General features: G+C 50.5%; 1 protein-coding gene across 2 annotated transcripts in view; it reads left to right on the top strand.

The window, feature by feature from the left end:
* LOC139280605 (plakophilin-2-like) overlaps window positions 1-16,652 on the top strand; it is an 87,284-nt gene extending 70,632 nt beyond the window's left edge. The window contains exons 7-13 of one of the 2 annotated variants that reach the window (XM_070900154.1): window positions 2,712-2,829; window positions 3,914-4,072; window positions 7,323-7,499; window positions 8,474-8,627; window positions 9,202-9,391; window positions 12,767-12,854; window positions 14,533-16,652. In XM_070900154.1, coding sequence (XP_070756255.1) covers window positions 2,712-2,829; window positions 3,914-4,072; window positions 7,323-7,499; window positions 8,474-8,627; window positions 9,202-9,391; window positions 12,767-12,854; window positions 14,533-14,616 — 970 coding nt within the window. In that variant the 3' untranslated portion in view covers window positions 14,617-16,652. Of the gene's footprint in view, window positions 1-2,711; window positions 2,830-3,913; window positions 4,073-7,319; window positions 7,500-8,473; window positions 8,628-9,201; window positions 9,392-12,766; window positions 12,855-14,532 lie in introns of both variants that reach the window. The other variant, XM_070900153.1, reaches the window with a different exon arrangement.
* Window positions 16,653-21,188: the final 4,536 nt, after the last annotated feature.

The following is a 21,188-nucleotide window of genomic DNA, read 5'->3' as shown; positions in this document are numbered from 1 at the left end:
TACTGAGGGAGCACCGCACTGTCGGAGGGGCAGTACTGAGGGAGCGCAGCAATGTCGGAGGGGCAGTACTGAGGCAGCGCCGCACTGTCGGAGGGGCAGTACTGAGGGAGCGCCGCACTGTCGGAGGGGCAGTACTGAGGGAACGCTGCACTGTCGGAGGGACAGTACTGAGGGAGCGCCGCGTTGTCGGAGGGGCAGTACTGAGGGAGCGCCGCACTGTCGGAGGGGCAGTACTGAGGGAGCACCGCACTGTCGGAAGGGCAGTACTGAGGGAGCGCTGCACTGTCGGAGGGACGGTACTGAGGGAGCGCTGCACTGTCGGAGGGGCAGTAAGCACTGCACTGTCGGAGGGTAGTACTACCCTCTCGGGTGGGTTTAAGAGTCTCCCGGTGTGTTGACCAATGTTTATCTGTCGTGAAAACAGTTTAATTGGTCATTCATCTCATTGGCTGCTCTGCGTCCCTACATTTAAAGAACTCTGGGGTAGATTTTGACTTTGTGCGATGATGGGGAATCTCCGTCTCTCCCCATCTCTCTCTCCGCTGACTTTGCTCTCACCAGTTTCATACTATCGCACACCATCAGGATCTGTCCCAAGGACTGCAGTTTGAAACAAATTCACTGACTTGGGCCATGCTGAGCTGGTGAATGACAATGTAAAAATGCCTGGCATTTCACTGTGTCAATAATTGAACAATCCCATCTGTTGAAATAGTCTGAGAATAGAGCCATTGTATTGTGCTGTTGTTTAAATGTCCTCCCCCTCCATCCGTCTCCATGGAATCATTGCACAGATGGTGTGGCAAGGTTGGGTGTTCCTCTGCCCCGCAGGCTAACCTCTGCTCCTCACTCTCTCTCAATTATTAATCCAATTGGCTTCATTTCAACATTCCTATCTGCTAAATGCTGGATCCCAGCCACTAACATTTTAAATGATCTTGTTTCCCTCTTGCTGTGCAATCCTCGTTGTCAAACTGAGAGACTAAAATTAGTGAGCAGCAAACCCACTGGGAACAAAATTCACCAAAAACCAGTGTTTGGTCCCTGCACCCGACCCGCTCTGGTCTCAGGTCAAATCTTTATCGCATAATATTCCCGTGAAGCGCCGTGGGACGTTTCACTACAATAAAGGTGCTATATAAATACAGGTTGTTGTTGTCACCAACTCTGTGGATGTATTCCTGAACGTTTCATTCGATGGCCTCCAACCGATCCCGCCCCCTCTCCCGCCATTGGTCACCTGACATGTCCATCATCGCGGTGCTCCGCGCCCTCTCCCACCATTGGTCACCCGACATGTCCATCATCGCAGTGCCCCGCCCGCTCTCCCGCCATTGATCGCCCGACATGTCCATCCTTGCGGTGCTCCGCCCCCTCTCCCGCCATTGGTCGCCCGACATGTCCATCATTGCGGTGCCCCGCCCCCTCCCGCATTTCATATCCAATTGGAAAGTAAAAAGACGCTTCGTTACTCGATTGGATGACTCTTGGCTCTCAACGTTAAATTTGTTACAAACTTATAAAGGTCACATCTACCACAGTCACTTCTTCCTCGGCATATAGTTCGTAAATTGTCACTTTTCCCCAATCTCCAATATTTTTATAACTAATAAACAAAAGTGTCCAAAGAAAATGAAAAAAAAACACGCAATTATTTTAATCGTCCCCCCCCCCCGCACCCCGTGATGTATCCCACCCCCCCCCGTGATGTATCCCCCCCCCCCCTGTGGTTTATCGAACGTGGCGGCTCATAACTGATGTGCAGGCATCACTGTAGTCAGAATGACATCACTGGACAATATGTGAGGGCCATTTTAACCCAAACGCTTTGGCGGAAATCAGGCAGCCGGTTAATTGCGGCCGGGTGACTTACCCGGCACCGTACCTCTCCGATCCCGTCAGTTTGATATTTAAGCTGCTCCCCTTCACTTCAAATGCCCTTCATTGGCTGTAAAGTGCTTTGGGATCTCCTGAGCTAGGAACATGGGGACAGCAGGAGGCCATTGAGCCCCTCGAGCCAGTTCCGCCAATCCGTGAGATCATGGCTGATCTGCGACTAACTCCATCTACCCGCCTTTGGCCCATAACCCTTAATACCTTTGGTTAACAATCAATCTCAGATTTACAATTAACAATTGACCTAACATCAATAGCTGTTTGCAGAAGAGAGTTCCAAACTTCTACCACCTTTTGTGTGTGGACGTGTTTCCAACTATCACTCCTAAAAGGTCTGGCTCTAATTTTTAGATTATGTCCCTTAGTTCTAGAATCTTGTTTTGTTTGCTAATCTCACCTGTGAAGCACCTTGGGATATTTTACTATGTTAAAGGCGCTATTTAAATGCACATTGTTGTTGCGTGGCCGAAGGGGATGGAAGGTGAGCCCTTTAATGTTTGTTGTGGGGCCAGGAGGAGCAGAAATGCTCGGACCCCCTCCCCCACATGTTGCACGAGCTCTCCCGTTAATCCCTCACCCGCCCCCCTCACACCTCATCATAACTGATGTGCAGCGACTGCTCCCCCCCAGTGTGGGCTCAGACTCCCCGGCGCCCGCCCGCTCGCTCTCGGTCAGGCCCAGGTGGTAAAGCAGTCCAGCGTCGAGTCGGCACTGCCCTGAATCGATTGCGTCTTGTGCAGATTTCTTTGTGTGCTCCTGGGTGTTGTGAGTATCCTGAGCCTCCTCCTCCTGCTCACTTCCCCCTCTTTTAACAGGAACCTAAGTTCAGCCAGTCCCGAGGGTCGGAAGCAAATGAGAGAATGCGAGGGGCTGATCGACTCGCTTGTGCACTACATTCAGTTCACCATCGCCAACAATCAGGAGGATGACAAGGTAAACGCAACACGTGCAGTGGAACCACGGCGCGATGTGGAACGTTACCGAGCCCGGAGATTCCGGCGAGTCGCTCGCCCCCCCCCCCACCCCGCGGACTTTCCCTCGCCGGGAATGCCTCGGGAACCCCCGTTTACCGTCTCCCCAAATCCTCCTGCTCCTCCGGACACTCCGCCTGGCGTTTCCACCCGGGCAGGTCACGGGCTCCGGAGGCCCCAAAATAAACAATTGGCAAACAACCGGCGCAAAGGTTCCTTCAAACCAACGTGTCCGCAGTAAATAAACCACCAAACCTTGCAACGGTGGCCCAGAACCACACTCGAAACACTCGCCCCCTGGAGGACCTTCGGTAGGGTCTCCCGCCGAAAGGGTCAGTGGTTCCTGGACTAATAATCCAGAGAACGTGAGCTCAAATCCCACCAGGGCAGTTTGAGAATTGGAACACTGTTTTAAAAATCTAGAGATAAAAAGCCAGCCTCAGTAAAAGTGGATCAGATTATGGCTAAAAACCCATCTGGTTCACTGATGTCCTTCAGAGAAGGAATCTGCCGCCCTTACCCGGTCTGGGCCTATATGTGACTCCAGACCCACAGCAGTGTGGTCGCCTCTTAACTGGCCTCTGAAATGGCCCAGCGAGACACTCAGTTGTACCAAACCGCTACGGCAAAGTCAACACTGTGGGAGCACCTTCACCACACGGACTGCAGCGGTTCAAGGCGGCGGTTCACCAGGGCGACTAGGGATGGGCAATAAACGCCGGCTTTGCCAGCAACGCCCACATCCCTGTAAATGAATCGAAATAAAAAGACACGGGTCCGGTGGAACTCCGTGCCGACGGACCTCCTGGTCTGTCACACCACCTCTGCGCCCAGGTTAGAGAGGCAACGGAGGCAGAGATCTACCCGACAGGTGGCCCTATCGGGTCCCCCCATTCCACTCCCCCCCCCCACCCGTGGCATAAAGACAGAAACCTCAGGGGCCCCCGGTTTTTGGGGGTTAAACCCACTTGCGATGGGGATCACCTCCCCCGAATGGCTTCGTCCTCCTCACTGGGCGGGAATAAATCTTCTTCCTTTCTTCTCAGTCCACGGAGAACTGCATGTGCATCCTGCACAACCTCTCCTTCCAGCTGGAAAATGAGCTGCCCGGCGACCATTCCCAGAACCTTGCCTGGAAAAACAGCTCGTCGGCACACAAGAAGTCGGCAGGCTGCTTTGGAGCTCGCAGTTCAAGGCTGAAAGAGGTAGGCCGGGACTCTCACTCTCAACCTACTCATCGCCTGTTTTCGAATTTGAGAAGATCTCGTGAAGTGGCTTCACACACAATCTCTAAACTTTTAATTGCAGGGAAATATATTCATGAGTGTGGCGGCAGCACGAGATTAAATCGGCAAAATCAGTCAGGTCACGGAATAGGATTTGCATTTCTGTAGCGCCTTTCACAACCTCAGGATGTCCCAAAGCGTTTTACAGCCAATGAAGTATTTTTGAAGTGCGGTCACTGTTGTAATGTAGGAAACGCGGCAGAAAATTTGCACACAGCAAGGTTCCAGGAATAGAAAAGAGATAATGGCCAGATAATCAGTTTTTAGTGATGTTGATTGAGGGATAAATATTGGCCCCAGGACAGCGGGGATAACTCCCCTGCTCTTCTTCGAAATAGTGCCATGGACTCTTTTACATCCACCTGAGAGAGAGCAGACAGGGCCTCGGTTTAACGTCTCATCCGAAAGACAGGATACAGTAGATGCATTAAATTTTGTGATTAAAGAAACACGCAGAACTCTCGCCTTGCGGTTTGGTACAGTGGCAGTGAATATTGACCGAGCCATGAGGTGCCAGATTCCTGCCAACTGTGGGAGAGTTTGGCAGCCCCAGACAGGGAGAGCAACATTGACCAAATCCAAGCACGTTGACGTCGGGTACGGGTTCAGGAGTGTGGTGGTTATGTGACTGGATTCGTGATTCAAGGAACGTGAGTTCACATCCCACTGTTGGCAGTTTGAGAATTTGCATTCAATTTTAAAAATCTGGAATATAAACAGAAAATGCTGGAAACACTCAGGCTGGCGGGCAGCATGTGTGGCGAGAGAGGAACCGAGTTAACGTTTCAGGTCGGCGACCCTTCCGTCAGAACCGGAAGATGTTGCAGATTAAAAATCTGGTATCGGTGAAAATGACCATGAAGCAGTCGAATTGTTGTTTAAAAACCCAACCAGTTCAGTAATGTCGTCCTTGCCCCGTCTGCCTTTATGGGACAACAATTTGGTTGTCGATTTAACTGCCCTCACAGAGTCCTTCCATTCCATCGCACCAGAAGTTTGTGAAGACAGTTCACCACCACCTTCTCGGGGCAGCTGGGCGATGGGTAATAAATGCCAGTCTCCCTGGCGACGCCCACATCCTGGGAATGAGAACACAACGATGAGGACCGTACCGGGCTGGGTTGTGATGGCTCCTGTGCTCCGTGACCACTCGGAGTGAGTTTCCAGAGGGCCACAGGTCTGTGTGGCATGATAACGCGGGTAAACGTACCTAGTGCACCAGGCGAGGGTTCTCAGCACAGGTCCCAGGTAGGCCTACGAGACTAGCGTCAATTCTCCGACTCCCCCTCCTCGCTCAGGCATGGCTTGCCGCACCCACCCCCCACCACCACCCCACTGGGTGCGAGCTAGCTTTGCCTTCGTGGGGGTCAGCACCTTCAGGGGAATCGGAGCTTGTGCACAGGAAGCACGGGATCCCACAGGCAGTCCACGCAGGCAGTATAACCTCCCGATGGCAAGCGGACCGCACTCCTGCGCGGGAATCCCCGGCAAAGCCATCCTCACTGGAAATACCGCCAGCTGGCTGCTCGGATGGGGCGGGGTGGTGGGAGGGATGTGGTGTGGTGGGGGGGGTCATTGGGGGGGGGGGGGGGGGGCACCTCACTCGTGCACGGGTTAAACCACAAATGTCACAGGACCCCACCCCCCCAATTTGCATTTATTAATAAGGCTCCCGCCAGGGGCTACCCCGATCCACCGGTTAAAATGGGGAGTGGGAGCGGAAAACCCGCCTAGTTTAATAAGAACATAAGAAATAGGAGCAGGAGTAGACCATACAGCCCCTCGAGCCTGCTCCGCCATTTAATACGATCATGACTGATCAGATCATGGACTCAGCTCCACTTCCCTGCCCGCTCTCCATAACCCCTTAATCCCTTATCGGTTAAGAAACCGTCTATTTCTGTCTTAAATATATTCAATGACCCAGCTTCCACAGCTCTCTGAGGCAGTGAATCCCTCTGAGAGAAGAAATTTCTCCTCATCTCTGTTTTAAATGGGCGGCCACTTATTCTAAGATCATGCCCTCTAGTTCTAGTCTCCCCCATCAGTGGAAACATCCTCTCTGCATCCACCTTGTCAAGCCCCCTCATAATCTTATACGTTTCGATAAGATCACCTCTCATTTTTCAGATTTCCAATGAGTAGAGGCCCAACCTACTCAACCTTTCCTCATAAGTCAACCCCCTCATCTCCGGAATCAACCTTTTGAACCTTCTCTGAATTGCCTCCAAAGCAAGTATATCCTTTCGTAAATATGGAAACCAAAACTGCACGCAGTATTCCAGGTGTGGCCTCACCAATACCCTGTATAACTGTAGCAAGGCTTCCCTGCTTTTATCTTCCATCCCCTTTGCAATAAAGGCCAAGATTCCATTGGCCTTCCTGATCACTTGCTGTACCTGCATACTATCCTTTTGTGTTTCATGCACAAGTACCCCCCCAGGTCCCGCTGTACTGCAGCACTTTGCATTTTTTCTCCATTTAAATAATAACTTACTCTTTGATTTTTTTCTGCCAAAGTGCATGACCCCACACTTTCCAACATTAGACTCCCATCTGCCAAATTTTTACCCACTCACTTAGCCTGTGTCCTTTTGCAGATTTTTTGTGTTCTCCTCACACATTGCTTTTCCTCCCATCTTTGTATCGTCAGCAAACTTGGCTACGTTACACTCAGTCCCTTCTTCCAAGTCGTTAATATAGATTGTAAATAGTTGGGGTCCCAGCACTGATCCCTGCGGCACCCCACTAGTTACTGGTTGCCAACCAGAGAATGAACCATTTATCCCGACTCTCTGTTTTCTGTTAGTTAGCCAATCCTCTATCCATGCTAATATATTACCCCCAACCCCGTGAGCTTTTATCTTGTGCAGTAACCTTTTATGTGGCGCCGTACCAAATGCCTTCTGGAAATCTAAATACACCACATCCACTGGTTCCCCTTTATCCACCCTGTTCATTACATCCTCAAAAAATTCCAGCAAATTTGTTAAACATGACTCCTCCTTTCCCACCAATCGGGGAGCGTTAAAACCACCCACTTCGCTCATTTGCTTCCTGATATTGAACCTCGATTCGTCGATTGTGTTTCCACCATTTGCAATGGTGTGTGGGGGGGGAGGGGATTCCTGGCGGACTAATTGAGTGCTTCTCTATCTTCCTCCAGCAGCAGGGAGCGATCAACATTCCGTGTATCGAGGAGAAGAGGAACCCCCGGGGTGTGGAGTGGCTGTGGCACAGCTTGGTCGTCAGGATGTATCTCTCGCTTGTCGCACGGAGCACCAGGAACTACACCCAGGAGGCCTCCCTCGGGGCCCTGCAAAACCTCACCGCCAGCAATGGCCCTGTAAGATCAAACCCTGCAATGGTGGCTGGGATAAGGAACAGCAAGAGTAGCTGGAACATGAGAATATAATAAATAGGAGCAGGAGTAGATCATTTGGCCCCTCGGGCCTGCTCCGCCATTCAATAAGATCATGGCTGTTCTGATCTTGGCCTCAACTCCACTTCCCTGCTCGCTCCCCATAACCTTTGACTCCCTTATCATTCAAAAATCAGTCTAGCTCCACCTTAAACATATTGAAGTACCCAGCCTCCACAGCTCTCTGGGGCAGAGAATTCCAAAGATTTACAACCCTCTGAGAGAAGAAATTCCTCCTCATCCCCGTTTTAAATGGGCGGCCCCTTATTCTGAAACTATGCCCCTAGTGCTAGATTCCTCCACGAGGGGAAACATCCTCTCTGAATCGACCCTGTCGAGCAAGAATAAGGAGGATCGGCGTCAGCACATCACACATCACACAACACATACACGTTTTACACTGTGGGTGGGGAGAGCAGACCGAACTGTTCCTGGGCATGCGATGGATATCTAGGCCCCTCAATTTTATACATCTCAATTAAATCTCCCCTCAGCCTCCTCTGTTCCAAGGAACACAACCCCAGCCTATCCAATCTTTCCTCATTGCCAAAATTCTCCAGTCCTGGCAACATCCTCGTAAATCTCCTCTGCACCCTCTCTCGTGCACTCACATCCTTCCTGTAATGTGGTGACCAGAACTGCGCGCAGTACTCCAGCTGTGAGCTAACTAGTGTCTTATACAGTTCTGATATTAAATACTGTTACATTACAGATATTATTATCGAGCAAGTTGTCGTCAGGTGAAACTTACCCCGAAATGTTTTATTTATTTTACTCTGTGATTTCCGGAAGTTTGTACCTACCCTGGCAGAGAGCTGTGGATGTTTTCCCAGGTGAAGCATTTTGTTAAGCGATGTGCCCGAGGTCTGGGGGTTTAATGCAGGGTGTTTGGTTAATAGATGGGACACACCATTTCCGAGACCATCACGTCGAAGGAGAACGGGCTGCAGCACATCCGGCGGATGCTGTACTCCAAAGAAGTTGCCGTGCAGAAAGCCGCGGTCTCGTTGGTGAGGAACATGTCGCGGAACACCAAGGTGCACGATGAGCTTGGTGAGTGGGACCGCTGTCGGTTCGGGCAGTCCGACCTCGCCGAGGGGTCTGAGCCAAGGGTGGGGCCCCCCCCCCTGCCTGGCGCCCATGCCAAGGGCCAGATTCAGGCGGGTGTCCCGGGCGCCTACCGAGGAGCCCTAACCAAAATGGCGGCCGACGCGCTCCCGGCACGCAATGAACCGGCGTGCGTCGCCCATCATGTTGGACCCCGAGGCGCACGATGGGATCCAGTTGCTCGGCCAATGAGTCAGAAGTTGCCTGACTGGGAACGGGAGCGGGAAGGGGACCACGAGAAGGACTAGGAGCAGAAACTGGAGCGGGTACAGGACCGTGAGCGGGAGCAGGACTGGGAAGGGGAACGGGATCAGGCACGGGAATGGGAAGGGGACCGGTACTGGGAGCGGGAGAAGGACCAGGAGAGGGAAGGGACCGGTACTAGGAGCGGGAGCAGGAACGTGAAGGGGACTGGGAGCTAGAGTGGAGCAGGAACGGGAGCGGGAAGGGGAGAAGGAATTTCCCGGCCATGGTGTTTTATTGCTGGGATAGTTAACTTTTTCTCTTTTCCTGCCCCCAGCTACCCTGATCATGCCTGATCTGATCGCGATCCTCCCCGAGACCAACAAGGATAGTCCGCTGCCCAATGAGGCGGTCACTTACAACTGCCACGTGCTCAACAACCTGATCCAAAGCAACGTGCAAAGTGCCCGCAATTTCGTGCAGAATGGAGGCTTGAGTAAAGTTGTCGGCATCAGCAACAGTGAGCGGTGAGTGGCGGTAATGGGAGACGGCGCGGGGTGAGAGACGGTGATCCGGCGTGGCACAGGGGCCTACACAGGTCCTAACGTTGAACGTGTGTCCCACACCCCCCCGACACTTGGGGTCACTTTGCCTGGTCCGATGGTGTAAAGCCAGCCATAGCCAATTGGCAGTTCAACTGTTTTTACATCTCTTTTGATCTTCATTCCCGTTGCCTGCAATGAGCTTCCGGCAGGATTCCCGCCAGCTACTAACGGGAATCGCCGGCTATTGGTTTACCGAGACTCGCTGAATGCCCTGGTCAGGGCCGAGTTCTCCAGCAGGTTGGTGCTGGGCTGAATTGGCCGGGAGAGACGGCCTCTCCAGAGCCCCACGTGGGGCCATTCCTGCTGGAAACTCTTGGCCTACTAGAGTCATAGAACAACATCACACAGGAGGCCATTCGGCCCATCGTGCCTGTGCCGGCTCTTTGGGACACAGTTAAACGAGAATTTTGTGACGTGCCGCGTGGTGAGTGCAGCGAGCTCGGGGAGAACAGGGGACGTTGGACCTGTGGTTCCCGAAGCTCTCCCCCACTGGGGGTTTTCCTCGCCTCATGTCTGGGTCTGTTGTAGACTCCTCGATAGAGAGTGATCGCTGTGATTGGTCAACAACCCCATTATCGTTGTATCATGTGACTCCCAGGCTGAGACAAGGTGAGCTCAATGGACCTGGGTCTTTTTTGACTAGCAACCAGACTGATTCCTGGGATGGCAGGACTGTCGTATGAGGAGAGATTGGTTGACTCGGCCTGTATTCACTAGAGTTTAGAAGAATGAGAGGGGATCTCATTGAAACGAATAAAACTCTGACGGGGTTGGACAGACTGGATGCGGGGAGGATGTTTCTCCTGGCTGGGAAGTCTAGAACAAGGGGTCACAGTCTCAGGATACAGGGTAGGAAATTTAGGACTGAGATGAGGAGAAATTTTTTCACTCAGAGGGTGGTGAACCTGTGGAATTCTCTACCACAGAAGGCTGTGGAGGCCAAGTCACTGAATATATTTAAGAGGGAGATAGATAGATTTCTAGAAACAAAAGGCATCAAGGGGTATGGGGAAATAGCGGGAATATGGTGTTGAAATAGAGGATCAGCCATGATCATACTCGAAATGCTGAATGGCCTACTACTGCTCCTATTTTCTATGTTTCTATGAAACCCCGCCATCCCTCCCCACACCCCGAATGCAGGCAACGGGCGGGATAGCCGATTAAAGCCCATCCCCCGATCAGTGGGCGCTGCACCCAGTCCAAGGTATAAAAAAACTCTCAGCGATGGAATCGTAGAATCAAACAGCGCAGGAGACCATTCGGCCCATCATGCCTGTGCCGGCTCTTTGAAAGAGCGATCCAATTAGTCCCACTCCCCCTCCCCCCCACTCCCCCTTTCCCCACAGCCCTGCAAATGTTTCTGTTTCAAGTATTTATCCAATTCACTTTTGAAAGTTACTATTGAATCTGCTCCCACCGACCTTTCAGGCAGCGCGTTCCAGATCACAACTCGCTGCGTAAACACATTCTCCTCTCGCCCTCTGGTTCTTTTGCGAATCGCCTTCAATCTGCGTCCTCTGGTTACCGACCCTCCTGCCACTGGAAACAGTTTCTCCTTAGTTACTCGATCAAAGCCCCTCGTCATTTTGAACACTCCAAGCTTTGTGGCATCTGCAAACTTTGAAAATATACGCAAATCCGGGTCATTAATATATACGGAAAAGCATAACTTCCTTGCTTTTGTACTCTGTGCCATTCTTAATAAAGCCCAGGATCCCGGATGCTATTTTAACCGCCTTCTCAACTTACCCTGCCACCTTCAAAGATTTGTGTACATACACCCTCAGGTCTCTGTTCCTGCACCCCCTTAAGTATCACTTCACATTTCTCTGCGTTAAATTGCATCTGCCATGTGCCTGCCCATGTCACCAGACTGTCGATGTCCTCCTCAAGTCTGTTACTATCCTCATTATTTATTACATTTCCGAGTTTTGTATCATCAACAAACTCTGAAATTATGCCCTGTGTACCCAAGTCCAGGTCATTAATATATATCAAAAAGATGATGGTCCTAATAGTGACCCCTGGGGGACAGCACTGTATCCCTCCCTCCAGTCTGGAAAACAATTGTTCACCACTACTCTCAGCTTTCTGTCCCTTAGCCAAATTTATATCCACACTGCCACTGTCTTTTTAATCCCATGGGCTTTAATCCCGTCTCCTCTCTCAGATGGACGTAAAAGATCCCAGGGCACTATTTTGAACAAGAACACGGGAGTGCTCCCCGGTGACCTGGGGCCATTATTTATCCCTCAATCAACTTAACAAAAAGAGATTATCTGGTGATTATCACATTGCTATTTCTGGGAGCTTACTGTGTGCCGCGTTTCCCACATTACAACAGTGACTACACTCCAAAAGTACGTCATTGGCTGTAAAGCGCTTTGAGACGTCTGGTGTATAATTGCAAGTCTTTCTTTCTTAAATCATTCTATTATGTCATCATCATCATAGGCTGTCCCTTGGAATCGAGGAAGCCTTGTTTCCACTCTAAAAGTGAGTTCTCAGGTGGCTGTACAGTCCAATACGGGAATTACAATCTCTGTCTGTCCCACCTGTGACAGTCATTGGAGGAAAGGGTGGGTGGTGAGTCTGGTTTGCTGCATGCTCCTTCCGCTGCCTGCGCTTGATTTCTGCATGCTCTCGGCGACGAGACTCGAGGTGCTCAGCGCCCTCCCGGATGCACTTCCTCCACTTAGGGCAACCTTTGGCCAAGGACTCCCAGGTGTCGGTGGGGATGTTGCATTTTATCAGGGAGGCTTTAAGGGTGTCCTTGAAACATTTCCTCTGCCCAACTGGAGCTCGCCTGCCGTGTACGAGTTCCGAGTAGAGTGCTTGCTTTGGGAGTCTCGTGTTGGGCATGCGAACAATGTGGCTCGCCCAACTGAGCTGGTCGAGTGTGGTCAGTGCTTCGATGCTGGGGTCTATTATGTGATACTTTGTCAAAAAGCCTTTTGAAAGTCCATGAACACAACATCCACCGCACTACCCTCATCGACCCTCTCCGTTACTTCATCAAAGAACTCGGTCAAATAGGAACTTTAGAGAGGAAGGGAAGGTTGCAGAGATGGAGGCGAGAGAAGGCACATGGTGCGGCGAAATGTTGATGGGGTGAGACGAAGAGTGGGGGGGGGGGGGGGTCAGGGTGGGAGTGGGAGGAGGCGCGTCTGGAGCACACACACCGGGATAGTCCAGTTGGGCCGAATAGGCAGTTTCTGTGCTGTAAATTCTGTGTCTGTTAGTCAGGCTGTAACAAATGCGCGGAGACGATAATTCTGTGCTCTTGTTTTCCAGTACTGTTCCCAACAGTGCCGCGAAGGCTGCCTCCAACATGCTGTACAGTTTGTGGCTGCACCGGGAACTTCATGGTGCTTATAAAAAGGTGCATTGTCCAACTGTCCTGGGATTATTTGGGTAGCGCCGAGTGTTGGGGTGAGGTGCTAATGTTGCGTTGTCCCAATCCAGCGGCCAACCCTGAGCTGACCTCTAAGGGAAGACCCCAAGGTCGTGTCACACCGCTAGTCGGATCCAGTCGGGTGCCCCGTTACACAGCAACTCTTGGGCTCAGGGAACCCATTGCGCTTGTGAGTGTCAATTTAAATCATTCTCATCCTTGGGTTCAAATTCCTCCATGGACGCGCCCCTCCCTATTTCTGTCATCTCCACCAGCCCCTCCTCCCCCCTCTCTCCCACGGAGATCTCTGCGCTCCTCCAATTCTGGCCTCTTGTGCATCCCCCGATTTCATCACCCAGCCATTGGCAGCAGTGTCTTCAGCCACCGGGGCCCCAAACTCCGGAATGAATAAGAAATAGGAGCAGGAGTAGGCCGTATGGCCCCTCGAGCCAGCTCCGCCGTTTAATACGATCATGTCTGATCCGATCATGGACTCGGGTCCACTTCCCTGCCCCGCTCCCTTTAACTCCTTATCGGTTAAATTCCCTCCCTAAACCTCTCCGCCTCTCTACCCCAACCCGTGGCTGTCCTTTGCCTTGTGAGGGGAAGACAGAGGTTCGGAGTGAACCAGGAAAGTCCAGCTGGACCAGGTCTCCCTTGTTTTCCTGGGAGGGGGCACCCCAAAATTACAGCAAGAGATCAGCGGACCCCCCCCCCCCGACCCACTCCGGGGGAATGTCGGGGCCAGCAGGTTAAAATCTCACCATGCCATTGAATTCAATAAACCGGGTGATTTGCGGCTTAGCTCCGGGGAAAGTGACCATGAAAGCTGCTGGATTGTCGTAAAAACCCAACTGGTTCCCGAATGGCCTTGAGAGAAGAAAATCCTGCCGTCCTTACCCAGGCTGGGCCTACACGTGACTCCAGTCCCACTCTGTGCGATTGACTCTTAATATCCCTCGGCACTGCCTCGCCAACCCTCCGCCTCACAAACAAGGCCAACTACAATAACCGAGCACATTCTCCTTCCCTATAGGTTAATGGCTCTGTTGTGGGGGGAGTTTTAACCCACCCCGCCCAAGGGCATGGGACGGGCGCGCAGATAAAATAGCTACGTAAAGACTTTACCGCCCTATCCCCATCGATTCCTGGCTGACAAACCCGCCCCCAGCTAAATTTCTCCCTCCCACCTTTCCTCTCTGCACCAAAGGGGAAAATTGTCCCAGTACTGAGGGAGCGCAGTACTGAGGGAGCGCAGTACTGAGGGAGCACTGCACTGTCGGAGGGGCAGTACTGAGGGAGTGCCGCACTGTCGGTCGTGCAGTCTTTTGGATGAGACGTTAAACCGAGGCCTCGTCTGCCCTCTCGGGGGGGGGATGTCCAAGATCCCGTGGCACTATTTCGAAGAAGAGCAGGGGCATTCTCCCCAGTGTCCTGCCCAATATTTATCCCTCAACCAACATCATTAAAACAGATGATCTGGTCATTATCATGTTGTTGTTTGTGGGAGCTTGCTGTGCACAAATTGGCTGCTGCATTTCCTACATTCCAACCGTGACTCATTCCAAAAAGTATAATTGGCCGTAAAGCGCTTTGGGACGTCCAGTGGTCGTGAAAGGCGCTGTCCATCGGTTATTGTGAAATGTTTTTTCTGTTTTATTTGAAGGCTGGATTCACAAAGACAGATTTCATCAATAACCGGACGACCAAGGCATACCATGCGGCCCGCGAGCGGATCGTATCTATCTGAGACGGACTCTGCCCAGATAGACTGTGCCCAGTTAGACTCTGCCCAGATAGACTATGCCATCCAAATGGACACAAGGAGGCTTTAATGAGGAAGTTGGATGTCGGGTGTATAAATCTCCATTCTGTGGAATTCCCGCAATGGCTCGGTAGCTTTATCCACACTGAGTCTCAGGGCCACACCGACCAGGATGATCCCAAGTTCTGGTCTGCGCTGAGTGAGCTGACCTCCCACTGTCCTGGTCTTCACGCCCCTTGGACTAGAAAATCAGCCACAGCTCAGTAAATCCTGACTGCGTGCATGGCCCTACTGTCGCATATCCTGCTAACACTCGCCATCTAGGCAACCAGTGACAATGGATTGGCACTCCAGCAACTGGTCAACACCTTCCGGGAGGAGGAGAGCAAGGACCATTATTGTACAGGACATTGTATACGAAGAGTATCCATGGCTCCAGCAGTGTCTGTCCTCACCCTGCTTTGGAGGCATGATGTAGCGATTTAGAACATGTCTTGTCAAACTGTTAGTGATACTCAGCTAGCATCGACCGAGTTAGAATTTTCGCGAATGCCTATGCCTTTTAGAATATGCAAATTTACTGTATTTACATTTTTTAGCAATTAGTCTTCAATGAGGAAGTTGTCTTTCATTCTCGGAATGTGGGCGTCGCTGGCAAGGCCGGCATTTATTGCCCATCCCTAATTGCCCCTTGAGAAGGTGGTGGTGAGCCGCCTTCTTGAACCGCTGCAGTCCGTGCGGTGAAGGTGCTGTCAGGGCGGGAGTTCCAGGATTTTGACCCAGCGACGATGAAGGAACAGACGATATATTTCCAAGTCGGGATGGTGTGTGACTGGGAGGGGAACGTGAAGGTGGTGGTGTTCCCATGCGCCTGCTGCCCTTGTCCTTCTAGGTGGTGGAGGTCGCGGGTTTGGGAGGTGCTGCCATTTGAAATAGAAAACTATAAGATGTGGGGAGTGGGAACAATGGGATTGCTCTTTCACTGAGCCGGTTCAAGCAGGATGGGCCGAATGGCCTCCTGTACTGTAAGTGTCGACGGCCGCGAAAGTGGATCGTGCCACGATTCAGGCGGGAGGGGAGGGGACATGTGGGGGCTGGCAAACATAAGTTAATCCCAACAAGATAAGTATTAAAAAAAAAAAGTGATCCAGCTCTTTCCAGTGACGGTGTCCGATGAACCTGTAAGGACTGACCGCTGGATCGGTTGCTGAACGGCTGAGGATTGTGAGATCAGCCGCCAACGCATTTCGCAAAGGGTGCCTCAGCGGGCGTTAGGCCGCCAATTCGCAAACATGAAAGGCGCCAATCGCCTCGCTCGGCTGCGCGCCCCGGAGGAGCCTTGGCCAATATGGCGGGCGGCGCACATATCAGAGGTTGAAGCGTGAAATTACATTGCGTGGCTGGGCTCTCAACCACCTCAATGTCTCAGGCACGTAACCTTGTGCAACAACCGTTATGTTGTCGGCCCCTGGTACAAGCAATCGGTGGGTATCACCAAAGTTGCCCGTTGTAATATTATGATCAATGTCCACGACTACAATAGTTGCGTTAGGAATCCCCGAACCAAGTACAGCATCTGTGACAAATCCCGCAACATCAATATTGGCCTCTCGGACGCTTGTAAAACAGGCACAACGCGATCCAATTCCTGGCCCCCGTGTCTGGCGGCAGGCTGACGGGTGACAGTAGCAATTCTGAGCAGGAGGGGTTGGTGCCGAGACCCTTCCCTCTGACACTGTGTAAAGATCGCTGACATCCCCACTCTCGTTCAACGAGACATTTCCTATTTTTTTTAAGCTTGCGTTTTTTTTCCGATGGGATTATTTTGGGGGGGGGTTGCAAGAGGGGTTGTATAAGCGGGGAATAATATTTAAGTCGATGTATTTTCCGAGCCTCCAAAGCTGGAGTTGGGTGTTTGTTTTTGGTGTTAAGAGATGAATAGGCATTTTTGCAGTTGTATCCTGTACAGTCTGTCAGAGTTGCACAGGCTTAATAAACAACGCCTCCTTCACGGTTGGGTAATGCTGCAGGTGTCCCCGATCTGTAAATGTACACAGTGAGCTTGTCCCGCATTACCTGAGCACACACCACCACATGCTGAGACTCGCTCTGGCCCACGGCGATCGTGACTCATGGGTTGATGTTATATACGTGTGTGTCGTTTGGAGCGGAGGGGAGCAGGATTGGCCTCCTCACTCTGACAGAGACGCAGAGGGATCACCCAATCGAGGCCTGCAAAATTATGCGGTGGTTCGATTGGGGCGATTTATTTGAGGTGCTCAAAATCAAAAAGGGTTTTGATCAGAGTAACTAAGGAGAAACTGTTCCCACTGGCAGGAGGGTCGGTAACCAGGGGACACTGATTGAAGGTGACTGGCAAAAGAACCAGAGGAGGAAATGAGGAGAATGTTTTTACGCAGCGAGTTGTTATGATCTGGAACGCGCTGCCTGAAAGGGCGGTGGGAGCAGATTCAATAGTAACTTTCAGAAGGGAATTGGATAAATACTTGGAAAGGAAACATGTGTAGGGGCTGTGGGGAAAGAGCAGGGGGAGTGGGATTAATCGGATCGCTCTTTCACAGAACCAGCACGGGCACGATAGGCCGAATGGCCTCCTCCTGCACTGTGAGATTCTATCATTCTATTCGAGGTGGAAAGTGACCCCTTGGGGAATTTTCCCCAATGACGCGTCTCAATCATTCTAGGAAGCCACCATGTTTTCGCAATGAGCTGTATTCGAAACTGCTTCACGCCACATCGTTGCAAGCGGCTTAATCACAACAAGGCAACAGGCAAAAGCTGGCGGTGTATTTTCACTTTCAGTGAGCGGCTGTGCATGGTCCAGCGAGGGCCAAGGCCGAGTCACTGTCCCGGCTCAGGCTGGGCGAGTGGGGCTAAATTCGTCACATTGTCCCCGAGGGTTCAGACTGAGGCGTTTCTCCAAACCTCACAAAACTTGTAAAGCAGGTTTCAAAAAGTGAGCAGATTGACGGAAATCTCACTGGAAAAACTGGAAAATAGAAACATAGAAAATAGGTGCAGGAGTAGGCCATTCGGCCCTTCTAGCCTGCACCGCCATTCAATGAGTTCATGGCTGAACATGCAACTTCAGTACCCCATTCCTGCTTTCTCACCATACCCCTTGATTCCCCTAGTAGTAAGGACTTCATCTAACTCCTTTTTGAATATATTTAGTGAATTGGCCTCAACAACTTTCTGTGGTAGAGAATTCCACAGGTTCACCACTCTCTCTGGGTGAAGAAATTCCTCCTCATCTCGGTCCTAAATGGCTTCCCCCTTATCCTTAGACTGTGTCCCCTGGTTCTGGACTTCCCCAACATTGGGAACATTCTTCCTGCATCTAACCTGTCTAACCCTGTCAGAATTTTAAACGTTTCTATGAGGTCCCCTCTCATTCTTCTGAACTCCAGTGAATACAAGCCCAGTTGATCCAGTCTTTCTTGATAGGTCAGTCCCACCATCCCGGGAATCAGTCTGGTGAACCTTCGCTGCACTCCCTCAATAGCAAGAATGTCCTTCCTCAGGTTAGGAGACAAAAACTGTACACAATACTCCAGGTGTGGCCTCACCAAGGCCCTGTACAATTGTAGCAACACCTCCCTGCCCTTGTACTCAAATCCCCTCGCTATGAAGGCCAACATGCCATTTGCTTTCTTAACCGCCTGCTGTACCTGCATGCCAACCTTCAATGACTGATGTACCATGACACCCAGGTCTCTTTGCACCTCCCCTTTTCCTAATCTGTCACCATTCAGATAATAGTCTGTCTCTCTGTTTTTACCACCAAAGTGGATAACCTCACATTTATCCACATTATACTTCATCTGCCATGCATTTGCCCACTCATCTAACCTATCCAAGTCGCTCTGCAGCCTCATAGAATCCTCCTTGCAGCTCACACTGCCACCCAACTTAGTGTCATCCGCAAATTTGGAGATACTACATTTAATCCCCTCGTCTAAATCATTAATGTACAGTGTAAACAGCTGGGGCCCCAGCACAGAACCTTGCGGTACCCCACTAGTCACTGCCTGCCATTCTGAAAAGTACCCATTTACTCCTACTCTTTGCTTCCTGTCTGACAACCAGTTCTCAATCCATGTCAGCACACTACCCCCAATCCCATGTGCTTTAACTTTTCACATTAATCTCTTGTGTGGGATCTTGTCGAAAGCCTTCTGAAAGTCCAAATATACCACATCAACTGGTTCTCCATTGTCCACTCTACTGGAAACATCCTCAAAAAATTCCAGAAGATTTGTCAAGCATGATTTCCCTTTCACAAATCCATGCTGACTTGGACCTATCATATTACCTCTTTCCAAATGCACTGCTATGACATCCTTAATAATTGATTCCATTATTTTACCCACTACCGATGTCAGGCTGACCGGTCTGTAATTCCCTGTTTTCTCTCTCCCTCCTTTTTTAAAAAGTGGGGTTACATTGGCTACCCTCCACTCCATAGGAACTGATCCAGAGTCAATGGAATGTTGGAAAATGACTGTCAATGCATCCACTATTTCCAAGGCCACCTCCTTAAGTACTCTGGGATGCAGTCCATCAGGCCCTGGGGATTTATCGGCCTTCAATCCCATCAATTTCCCCAACACAATTTCCCGACTAATAAGGATTTCCCTCAATTCCTCCTCCTTACTAGACCCTCCGACCCCTTTTATATCCGGAAGGTTGTTTGTGTCCTCCTCAGTGAATACCGAACCAAAGTACTTGTTCAATTGGTCCGCCATTTCTTTGTTCCCCGTTATGACTTCCCCTGATTCTGACTGCAGGGGACCTACGTTTGTCTTTACTAACCTTTTTCTCTTTACATATCTATAGAAACTTTTGCAATCCGTCTTAATGTTCCCTGCAAGCTTCTTCTCGTACTCCATTTTCCCTGCCCTAATCAAACCCTTTGTCCTCCTCTGCTGAGTTCTAAATTTTTCCCAGTCCCCGGGTTCGCTGCTATTTCTGGCCAATTTGTATGCCACTTCCTTGGCTTTAATGCTATCCCTGATTTCCCTTGATAGCCACGGTTGAGCCACCTTCCCTTTTTTATTTTTACGACAGACAGGAATGTACAATTGTTGTAGTTCATCCATGCGGTCTCTAAATGTCTGCCATTGCCCATCCACAGTCAACCCCTTAAGTATCATTAGCCAATCTATCCTAGCCAATTCACGCCTCATACCTTCAAAGTTACCCTTCTTTAAGTTCTGGACCATGGTCTCTGAATTAACTGTTTCATTCTCCATCCTAATGCAGAATTCCACCATATTATGGTCACTCTTCCCCAAGGGGCCTCGCACAATGAGATTGCTAATTAATCCTCTCTCATTACACAACACCCAGTCTAAGATGGCCTCCCCCCTAGTTGGTTCCTCGACATATTGGTCTAAAAAACCATCCCTTATGCATTCCAGGAAATCCTCCTCTACCGTATTGCTTCCAGTTTGGTTAACCCAATCTATGTGCATATTAAAGTCACCCATTATAACTGCTGCACCTTTATTGCACGCACCCCTAATTTCATGTTTGATGCCCTCCCCAACATCACTACTACTGTTTGGAGGTCTGTACACAACTCCCACTAACGTTTTTTGTCCTTTGGTATTCTGCAGCTCTACCCATATAGATTCCACATCATCCAAGCTAATGTCCTTCCGAACTATTGCCTTAATTTGCTCCTTAACCAGCAATGCTACCCCACCTCCTTTTCCTTTTATTCTATCTTTCCTGAATGTTGAATACCCCTGGATGTTGAGTTCCCATCCCTGATCATCCTGGAGTCACGTCTCCGTAATCCCAATCACATCATATTTGTTAACATCTATTTGCACAGTTAATTCATCCACTTTATTGCGGATACTCCTTGCATTAAGACACAAAGCCTTCAGGCTTGTTCTTTTAACACCCTTTGTCCTTTTAGAATTTTGCTGTACAGTGGCCCTTTTTGTTCTTTGCCTTGGGTTTCTCTGCCCTCCACTTTTCCTCATCTCCTTTCTGTCTTTTGCTTTTGCCTCCTTTTTGTTTCCCTCTGTCTCCCTGCATTGGTTCCCATCCCCCTGCCATATCAGTTTAAATCCTCCCCAACAGCACTAGCAAACACTCCCCCTAGGACATTGGTTCCGGTCCTGCCCAGGTGCAGACCGTCCGGTTTGTACTGGTCCCACCTCCTCCAGAACCGGTTCCAATGCCCCAGGAATTTGAATCCCTCCCTGTTGCACCACTGCTCAAGCCACGTATTCATCTGCGCTATCCTGCGATTCCTACTCTGACTATCACGTGGCACTGGTAGCAATCCCGAGATTACTACTTTTGAGGTCCTACTTTTTAATTTAGCTCCTAGCTCCTTAAATTCGTTTCGTAGGACCTCATCCCTTTTTTTACCTTCTCAACCTTCTCAATCCATGACCCAGAGTAACCCGACTGCAAATGTCAAACTAACCATAAACACACGTACTGTCGGGGTTAGAATCTGGAATAGAAACAAAAATGCCGCAAACTCTCAGCGGGTCAGGCAGCACCTGTGGAGA

Source organism: Pristiophorus japonicus, chromosome 15 (genome assembly GCF_044704955.1).
Source record: "Pristiophorus japonicus isolate sPriJap1 chromosome 15, sPriJap1.hap1, whole genome shotgun sequence".
In the NCBI taxonomy this organism is placed as follows: Eukaryota; Metazoa; Chordata; class Chondrichthyes; family Pristiophoridae; genus Pristiophorus; species Pristiophorus japonicus.
Note: the sequence above shows the minus strand (reverse complement) of the source record. Positions and strands in the feature narration are given on the sequence as shown.